At 45.1% G+C, this 9,797-nt stretch overlaps 2 protein-coding genes across 2 annotated transcripts; one reads left to right on the forward strand and one right to left on the reverse strand.

Annotated features, from left to right (window-relative positions):
• Positions 1 to 1,091: 1,091 nt before the first annotated feature.
• Positions 1,092 to 5,447, reverse strand: PtA15_15A215 (uncharacterized protein; the record flags this gene model as incomplete). Its single annotated transcript, XM_053163399.1, has 3 exons — positions 1,092 to 1,134; positions 3,874 to 3,900; positions 5,281 to 5,447. The coding sequence occupies 3 exons, from the start codon at positions 5,445 to 5,447 to the stop codon at positions 1,092 to 1,094; spliced, it is 237 nt and encodes a 78-aa protein (XP_053027378.1).
• Positions 5,448 to 5,754: 307 nt separating this feature from the next.
• PtA15_15A216 (uncharacterized protein) lies at positions 5,755 to 7,813 on the forward strand (the record flags this gene model as incomplete). The annotated part of the gene is made up of 2 exons (XM_053163400.1): positions 5,755 to 5,869; positions 7,731 to 7,813. 2 exons carry the CDS (start codon positions 5,755 to 5,757, stop codon positions 7,811 to 7,813), a joined length of 198 nt encoding a protein of 65 aa, XP_053027379.1.
• Between the last annotated feature and the right edge of the window lie 1,984 nt (positions 7,814 to 9,797).

Below are 9,797 nucleotides of genomic sequence, written 5' to 3' on the forward strand. Positions count from 1 at the left end.
CCCCAGGAAAGGGGTGTGCTACTGTGGGTCTAATTTGGCGGATTTCCTTAGTAGGAAATCCGCCAAAGCGTTAGCTACAGTGCCCCAAAGCCCCCAAAATTTTAAAGTGGGCATGAAAGACTCTGAAAGGCACATGGTGAACTTCTTGGCAGTATTAAACCCCAGGAAAGGGGTGTGCTACTGTGGGTCTCATTTGGCAGATTTCCTACTACAGAAATCCGCCAAAGCCTTTGCCACAGTGCCCCTGCAAAGTGCACCAAAGTTTTGGATCATGGTATAAAATACTCTGTAACCAAATGGTTAGCTGCAAGGCAGTAACACACCAGCATAAAATAATTTTGAGGCAGCTGGGGCTTTTGGTCATAACATATCTGCTACTAATTGCATCCGCAACAGATAATAGTGCCTCTGCCACAGTTGATAGCGCCTCTGCCACAGTTAATAGTGCCTCTGCCACAGTTAATAGTGCCTTTGCCACAGTTAACAGTGCCTCCGCAACAGTTAATAGTGCCTCTGCAACAGTTAATAGTGCCTCCGTCACAGTCAATAGTGCCTCCGCGGCCCGCCCCATTTGTGTGGCGGAAGGATTATTAACTGTGGCAGACACACTATTGACTGTGCCGGAAACACTATTAACTTTGACAGAAGGACTAATAGCTGTGGCAGAGGCACTATCAACTGTGGCGGAGGCACTATCAACTGTGGCGGAGGCACTATTAACTGTGGCAGAGACACTATTAGCTGTGGTGGAGGCACTATTAACTGTGGTGGTAGCAATTAGTAGCAGATATGACCAAAAGCCCCAGCTGCCTCAAAATTATTTTATGCTGGTGTGTTACTGCCTTGCAGCTAACCATTTGGTTACAGAGTATTTTATATCATGATCCAAAAATTTGGTGCACTGTGGCAAAGGCTTTGGCGGATTTCTGTAGTAGGGAATCCGCCAAATGAGAGCCAGAGTAGCACATCGACGGGGGGGACCCAGGAGAACTCGGATGTGGCGGACGAATTGGTGGTGATGAAGGCGGTGAACAAGGAAGACCCGTCGGGAAAGATGCTCTCGGAGTCGTGGGCGTCGAAGCGAGCGCGGATCAGGCAGTCGTCGCCGTACGGCCACTTTTAGCCAACTGGAACCTGTTCTTGGTGATCGTCAAGACAGGCACGGATGCAGAGGAAAAAACTCAACTTCAACCACCAAAAACCAACCACCCTTCAAACTCATCCAAACATCAAATCCTAAAAAATCGTAAAAGTATCATCCAAAGTATCTTCTCCTTTTCCCTGTTCACCTTCTCTTCAATTCCCTCTTAAACCTTAACCCTTTTCCCATCCCCCCTTCCTTCTTCCAAAACCTTAAAGATTGAGTTTTCAGACCCCCCCAAAAAGAGTACAAGGTTTTTACCGTACTCGGCTTGTGTAGCCAACAACATGGCCCCCAAGAACCTTAAAGGTTCGCGGGTCGATCAGGATGGCTGGTCAAAAACCATAGAGATGGAGGATATTGAAGCCTCCGGTTCGTCTATGGACCAGTTGGGTTCTCCTGACCGTTCTCAAACTCCAACCCAGTCGGACTTCTCTCATAATCCTCCCCTTACCCAGTCCCGCCACAATGCCCAAAACCCTGATAATGGGTTTCTCAGTGCGATTGCTGAGATCTTTGCCCATCCTAACTCAGATGGGAGTATTTTCATAAACACGGAAAAGGTTAAAACCTTATCCCCTCTCTTGGCAATCAAAAAGATTGCTAGTATTCAGACTCTCTCCGCTGTGGAGAAGATCACCAAGCAATTAGACTCCATGGAGAAGTCTATCAATTCAGTGGTTTGCCCTGAATCCAGAAATAACCCATCGTGGGCCTCAGCCACTAAAAAGAACACTCCGGTGATTCCTCACTCGGTTAATGTTTGTTCACCTCCTTTGAATAAGATTTTGAACAAATTTTAACCGGCTTTTTTTATCATTCGTAAGACTATTCCGGATTCTCGTCCTTTTTTCCAGATGTCTCCCCCGTAGATTACAAATAAAGTAAATGAGGTCCTTAAGGATAATGAAATGATGGCAGTAGATGGTTCGCCTATCAAGGTCAGAGGTGTAGCCCGGCTACCGTCGGGTGATTTTAAATTTTTCACTCAATCCCGTTTTGCAGCGAACTGGCTGCTTGAACACAAGCACGAGTGGACACACTTGTGTGATCCTACTCTTATTACTCCTCCTTCCACTTTCCCGGTTATCCTTCACTCGGTTCCAATTTCCTTTACCCCGACTAACAAATCGTCTCTCGCAGAATTGTGCAGAGAGAATAACATTCACCCAGACCACATACACAGTGCTTGTTGGCTTGAGAATCCCCAAGCTAATAAAAAGTCTCACGGTTCACTGATTGTGAACTTTTTTGACAAAGATCTTGCTCGCAAGATCAAAAGAGGTAGTCTTTTTTATAATTATTTACCGTTGTCTGGAGCCCATTACAAAAAGTCCCCCCTTCAATGTTTTCAGTGCCTAGAAGTAGGCCACACCGCTCAAATTTGTAAAAACACTCCTCTTTGTAAACACTGTGGTGATCCCCATAATTCTAAAGATTGTCAATCTGATGTTGGTAATGATAAATGTGTTAAGTGTATTCAGTACAAGAGAAAAATAAGTACATCATCTGAGTTTGACGATGATAACATTCGTTTTTATCATTCCCCCTTGAGTCTTAAGTGTCCCTTAAAAACTAAGAATTTTCGCAAATCTATTATTAATCAATGATAAGTAAAAATCAAATGTATCCAAACCCTCATTCCCTTCCGGTTACCAACTCAGCTTCTTCAGCTTCTTCGTCATCTGAGTCAAATCCGTCAAATTTCAAAATTCTCCAGCTAAACTGTCATAACTCCTTCGACGTCACTTCAAATGCGCTAAACTCCGATTCAGGCTTCTCGATCCTTGTTCTTCAAGAACCATGGATCAATCCACACACATTCAAACTTCCACATTACGAGAATTGGTCATGTTTTCTTGACCCAAATCACTCACCTGTCGATTATAACAACAAACATCGGATATGTTTCTTTTTCGACAAATCATTCTCTTCGGCTGAAATTTTTCAATTAAGGGACGGTTCCAGGATTCTCTCAGCAATCGACTTAACAATCAATCATGAAAAAATTAGCAAAATTCGCTTTATCAACTTGTACAATCCACCCAGATCGTTTGAAGGCATTAATCATCTTACCAGTTGGCTGGAGCAACATAACAATCGACGTATCCCTTTGTTTATTTTTATGGATTTGAACCTTCATCATTGATCCTGGAATCCTGCTAATTATAATCACACGCATCAGCAATCCAAAGAGCTTATCAGAACTTGCGGCCGGAACGGTTTTAGAATTGTTTCAGAAAAAGGCAAACCTACGTGGATTAATCGGAGAACCAGTGCAACGGTCATCAATCTTACTTGGGGCAACCATTCAGCTATCAAATTCGTTCAGTCATGTTCGACTTCATCGACTAATTTTGGTTCGGACCACCAAGCAATTGTTCTTCAACTTAATTTCAATCCTCACCCCATCCCAGTCACCCGTCTTTCCATCGATCTGAAACAATTGAATGTGGAAAAATTCTGTATCGACTTAACCAACAATATCGACAAGATTTCAGATTTCCCTTTGTTAAATTATAACTAGAGGCCAAGGCGGCTTCACCCCTGCAAAATCTAGGTTTAGTTGACCCACCTTCTGTGTTTAATCTCACTACCCAACTTTATGCAGTATCAGTCCATACAGATTTATCAGACACACCAGGTTTTCACTGCATTTTTGACCCCCCTCTAGTCTACCCATCCTTTTAAGCAACCAGAGGCCAAGGCGGCTACGCCGTTGTAATTGTTACAATTTAAAATCTAGAACCCCAACCCACCTTTGCAAAAAAAAAAAAATCAGAGTCTACAATTATCCACCAAGTAGTATCTGCATCACAGTTGAGAATTTCAAAAATTTACAACAAACTTTCAAATGATGATCCTTCAAAATCTGGTAATCTACAGCATGTACAGTGGGTTTTTGCTACCTTTTTGGAGAGGTAAGGAGCTCTCACCAGACTTCAAGTTATTCCTCAAAAAATATGATGGTGGAAAATAGGGCCCCGTTTGGAGCCAATATAATTGCACAATATAATCTGGAAACTTGTGACATCTGATCAAGTTTTGGCGGACCTGATCAGATGTCACATAGGATGTCATGCAAAAAAACTCATATATTGCCTGGATTATATTGGCTCCAAACGGGGCCTAGGTCTACACACTGTGCTATTTGATATACTCACACAATTTTAGTCATATGCACTGCCAGCACAATTGGCTGGGTTAAGGTTATCCCAGTTAAACTGGGATGCACTTAACCAATTTAAACTTGGGTGATCTGAACTGATGAAATATAAATCCAAGGAACCCCCCTTGGGTTTATATTAAATTGGTTGAGATCAACCAAGTTTAAATTGGTTGAGTGCATCCCAGTTAAACTGGGATGACTTCAACCCAGCCAAACATGCTGGCAGTGATGCTGTTTCTCCAGTATCATGACTCAATTGAATTGAAAAATGACCATTTGAGTGGAAGGATGCATGAAATGTGGAGTTCCTTCTCAAGAATTCAAATAGAAATCAAGTAAATCTTTACAGGAACAATAAGGGCTCAGTTCCCCATACAATTCACCCTGATACAAAGTTCAATGTATTTGTTTTTGAGAGTGAGAAAAATTTCATCCATGCTCTGAACCCCAGTAGCATGGCTAGCTTGCAAGCCAACACTCAAGTTAGAGGAGAAACACTAAACATGGGATATACAAAAGTGTACTGATAAAAGCCTGTGTTGAAGTTTGCAGGATACTTTTGCCTTTGACTTTTATTTTAAAAGGGCAGCACTGATTTCACATTTATGCAAGTTTGAAAACTGGCTGATGATTCCATAGGGCAAGTTCTGGGGGCAACAATGGCGAAGTTTGGCAAGGGGTTGAGAGCTTGTGGGGAGTCAAGATTGAGATGGGGATGGTTGAGAGCTGGGCCGGGCCGGGGAGGAGGAAGATGGGCCGGGTAGTTTTGAGAGGGTCACGAGTAGACGATGGGTTGGAGGGAGGGGTGGATAGACAGAGAGAGGATGAGGCGAAGCAGGCCGGAATTTCGGGTTCTAGCGGGTCGAGCTTATGATGGCGACAGAGGGATGGAGAGGAGGAGGAGGAGGAGGACGGTGACGAGAGCGAGTCGGAGGAGGCGGAGAATGAGTTGGTGGGCAGGGGTGTCAACCAGGGTAAGAGCTGATTGTCGGTGCTGAGGGTGCTGGGCAGGGCGGGCATGTGGGCGAGTGTGGGGGTATTGTTGTTGCCCTTGTCGGCAGGATCGGCGGCAGCGGCAGAGTGGCTGAGGAGAAGCATGGCAGGGTTGGCTGAGAGGCTTCGGGGATGGTTGGCCATTGTCGCTCGGGTGGAGGGAGCGAGGCGATATGGGTTAGAGAGGCATCTTAAGAAGCAGGCGGCGCTGGGGCACAGGGTTTGGCGCAACACCGGGCCCAGATTGGTTGCAAAGACCTGTGCCAAAAACACGAAACACATGAGCAACTGAGTGACATCTCTTGGATGCAGGAAAGAGAAGGTGAGGGTGAGACCTTTCCATCATGGCCACCGAAAAGCACCCAATTACGTTTGTCAAAGAAACAAAACGGATGGCTGACGCCGGCATGGATGAAGCGATCTTTGGCAGGGAGGCAAATGAGCAGTCGCAATGTCCTCCCCAGCGCCTTGGCGCATAATACTTGTTGATTGGCCATCCCAGCCCGACAAGAGCAACGAACACGCCCAGCAAGACCATCCGATGGCGAGGGTGCTGCTTAGCGGCGGTCAGAGGAGTGTATGATCTGGTCAGATTATGCAACGGTTGGTTTGTGCGCGCGCCTAAATACTTATGTCTTATGTATCAGGTGCTGTTGCCTGCAATGGCCAGCGTGGCACTTGATATTGTTGTTTGTACTTGGAGGCTTGGTGATAGCCTGGTGTTGAAATGGGGTACCAGGGTCGAGGCGTCGAGTTGGAGAGGAGCAGTCGGGCAGGCATGTCGGGTCCAAATGGCTATTTAAGGTGAAGCCTGATGTAGTATTGTTTGCCGCAGGCATCCTCTGCCGCTGTAATTCCAGCGTGCGGTTTGTCCTCACCCCCCTCCGCTGTTGCACTTGCACAGTTTGAGGGGCAAAGAGTGGGCCCCCCACTGGTCAGCAGCCTTTGCTGCGGGCCGGGGGCCTTCACGTCCATCCCTTTTGACCTGTGCGCTTGACGCGGGCTGGGGGTTGAGCCTGTGGACACAGCACTTCTGCTGATGTTGGAGGGCTAGGTTGCGATTTTTGCTTTTGTTATATGTATTGTTTGAGGAATAGTTGTGATTTTTGGATTGATTTTCTGTACAATGGGGAAACCCTTGATTTTTTTTTCTTTCTCATTTGGTGTATTTATTTACAGGGGGAACCCTTGATATTTTTTTTAGGATTCTGGAAAAACTGTGTCTTTAATAAACTTGGATGATGTTGATGTATTTGTTGAAAAACTAACCTCTGGTTTTCAGAATTTGGTTGATAAACAGAAAAAAATAGTCAAAGCAAATAAGACTAAGTTCAAGTCGTGGTGGGACAATGAAATTCTCTCACCGATCGTCAAGAAGAGAAATCAAGCTTGAAAGTGGATGCTTGTCGCCCACTCAGTCCAGGCTTGTGATTGTTATCATCACTGGCAGAAGGTTTTCAAGGAAAAAGTCTTCAAACTAAAAAGAAATCATTGGCGTAAGTTTTTGGCTGAAAGTAAAGATCATCAGATCTTTAAGGCGTACAAATTCACCAAACCGAGTAGCAGTGGTAATGTCGCACCACTGTTAAATGATTGAGATGAACTCACTTCGGATAAAGAAGACCAATCCCAACTGCTTTTCAAAGGAACTTTGGAAGTTCCTATTAATTGCAATATTAGTGATATTATCCCACCTGATTTTTCCAATCCTCCTTTTTTTCCCGATATTTCCGTTTGAGAAATCAATAACATTCTGTCAAAACTTCCCAAAAAAAAGGCTTCTGGTCATGATGAGATTGCTAACGAACTTTTATTTTGGAGTAAATTGGTTATCTGTCCGTTCTTAATCAAGTTATTCTCAGCCTGTCTTCATTTGGGATATTTCCCTAAAAAATGGAGACATGCGGTTACGGTTATTATTCGTAAAGCGGATAAAGAATCTTACGCTCTCCCGGGGTTGTATCGACCAATTGCATTATTATCATGCTTAGGAAAAGTTTTTGAAAGCTTACTCACCAAAAGAATTACATTCTGGGCTGAGAATAACGAGGTAATAGCTCAAGGCCATTTTGGTGGTAGAGTGAATCAATGCACGGATGATGCAAATTTATTTCTATCTTCCTGGATCAGAAAGAAATGGAGGGAAAATAAAATCGTTTCAGCGCTCTTTCTGGATGTTAAATCAGCATATCCATCTTGAAAGAATTCAAAGGTCTAAGAGCATTCATTTCTGATTAGATAAAACAATAATAGCTAAAAGACAAGTTATTGTTTCCTGAGAAATGAATGTGAAATTACCTAAGAGCAAGAGACTGGCTGCTCTTTGTCTTAGTTGCACTTTTGGTGTTCTGAGAACTGTAGCGTTTAGTGCGCGGGTTCTAGCTGTTGAAGTTATTGCTCGTCAGCTTTTCCCGCTTTCCTTTATAGTGCGGAACTTGCGGTTCTTACAGGTTCGAGGCTTTGGGCTCGATTGCTCCTGCTTGTTTCTCTTTTGCGAAACGATCCAATAATCTCTTGACGTTCTCTGTTTAGATTAACAATCAAGATCTTATCTTAGTGACTTTCTTTATTGCTAAAGTTCAGAGTCTTGCGACCTTGCTCACCGTCTCCCGTTTTCTCTCTTTGAGTGAATCCGGTCGTTTGGTTTGTCTCGTCCTGAGCAAATTTATCTGTCAGGTACGGAAGATTAAAGCATTAGCTTTTCTTCTTACTCTGTTAGTTTTGGTCCTCTCACTTGCTCACCTTCGGTGTTCACTGAGATTCTTTCTAACAGAGTTTTCGGACCGGGATTGACTTTCTCCACGTGTCTTGCGCTGCTGGCGGATAGTTTAACTGTATGCATCATTTGAGCATCAGTATTTTCACTTCTCCGCTGCGCTGCGTTGGACTGCGGGAATGGGTTTGCTTTTTCGCTTACCTTTCTCCGCAGCTGTTTGAGCTCCGGACAACTTCCTCAATTTATGAGAACGCTGCCTTTCGCCTTGGTCTGTAATCTCACAGCCTTCCATGCTTCGAGTCGGGAGATTCAAAGCAGAATCCCAAATCTTGATGACTGAAAGGCTTTGAAGGGATCTTTTGATGGTTGCTCTTCCAATCGGCTTGGTGAGAAAGTCCGCTGGATTGAGACTTGACTTGATGTAGAATAGCTTGATGAGGTCCACGGCTATGAGTTCTCTGACAAAGTGAAGCCTGATGGCCATATGCTTTGTTCTGAAGCTGTTCTGGGAGGTTTCACTCTTCGCCAAATCAATGGCTCCTCGGTTGTCCACATGTACAGATATCTTCCTGAGGTTTGGAAAGATAGTCGTCTCGTCCGCCAGATTAGCCACCCAGGCCAGTTCCCTGCCGAGATCCGAGAATGCCTTGTATTCAGCCTCTGTTGTTGACAGCGACACCGTTGTCTGCTTCGTCGATTTCCAGCTGATCAAGTGCGTTCCTGCTAACACCGCGTAGCCCGTTGTCGACCTTCTCGTGTCCGGGCAGTTGCCCCAATCGGCATCAACATCCTTCACTGCTGATTCTTGCTGCTTCACAAATGTTAGACCAATGTCTCTTGATCCTTTTAGGTATCGAAACACTTGCACCGCCGCCTGATAGTGCTTGATCCCCGGCTTTTCAAGGTACTGGGACAAAGTGCTTACAGAGTAGGCAATGTCCGGCCTCGTTAGGATGCTGAGGTAGTTTAAGGAGCCCACTAGAGCTCGATAGCTCACGCCCAGCTTCTCAAACTCTCGTACTTCTTCAGTTGTCGCTTTCTTGAGATGTTCCCTTGGGTTGAGAGGGCACGTCGCCGGGTGAAGACCTTCTAAGCCGAATTCCGCTAGTTTTCGGTCAATGTATTGAGTTTGATTTATCTGAATACCGCCTTCAAACCTTTCAATATTCATTCCCAGCAGAAACTCCGCCTGTCCCATGTATTTAATTTCAAACTCGCGTTCCATCTCCTCTTTGAAGACCTCCGGGTGGCTGCTAATGATGACCAGATCGTCAACATGAGCGAAGATCCAGGTCACAGGCTTTCCTCTTGAGCTCAGCCGCCAGAACACACACGGATCCGATATTGCTGCGGTAAATCCTAGCGAGAACAGGTAGTTCGACAGACGCTTATACCACACCAAGGGCGCTTGCTTTAACCCGTAAATAGCCTTCTTGAGTTCTAATACGGAGTTGGGCGGGCATTCCAGACCGGGAGGCGGCAGCAGAGTCACTTTGTCCTCTAAGGGACACGTTAGAAACGCGCTCCTCACATCAAGCTGATGTATTTTCAAGCCATTGTTTACCGCAAAGGACAGAAGAAACCTCAGCGACGCCGGCTTGCCCGTAGGTGCGTACTTTGCTTCGAAGTTCAGCCCATGCACTTGCTTGAATCCTTGCGCACAGATTCTGGCCTTGAATTCAACGACCTGATTCTCAGATCCGAGTTTTTTCCTGTAGGCCCACGTGGCCGGTATGGGATCGTCGCTTTCGACCCTCACTCGCACAATCCAGACCTCG

This window comes from Puccinia triticina, chromosome 15A (assembly GCF_026914185.1).
Source record: "Puccinia triticina chromosome 15A, complete sequence".
In the NCBI taxonomy this organism is placed as follows: Eukaryota; Fungi; Basidiomycota; class Pucciniomycetes; order Pucciniales; family Pucciniaceae; genus Puccinia; species Puccinia triticina.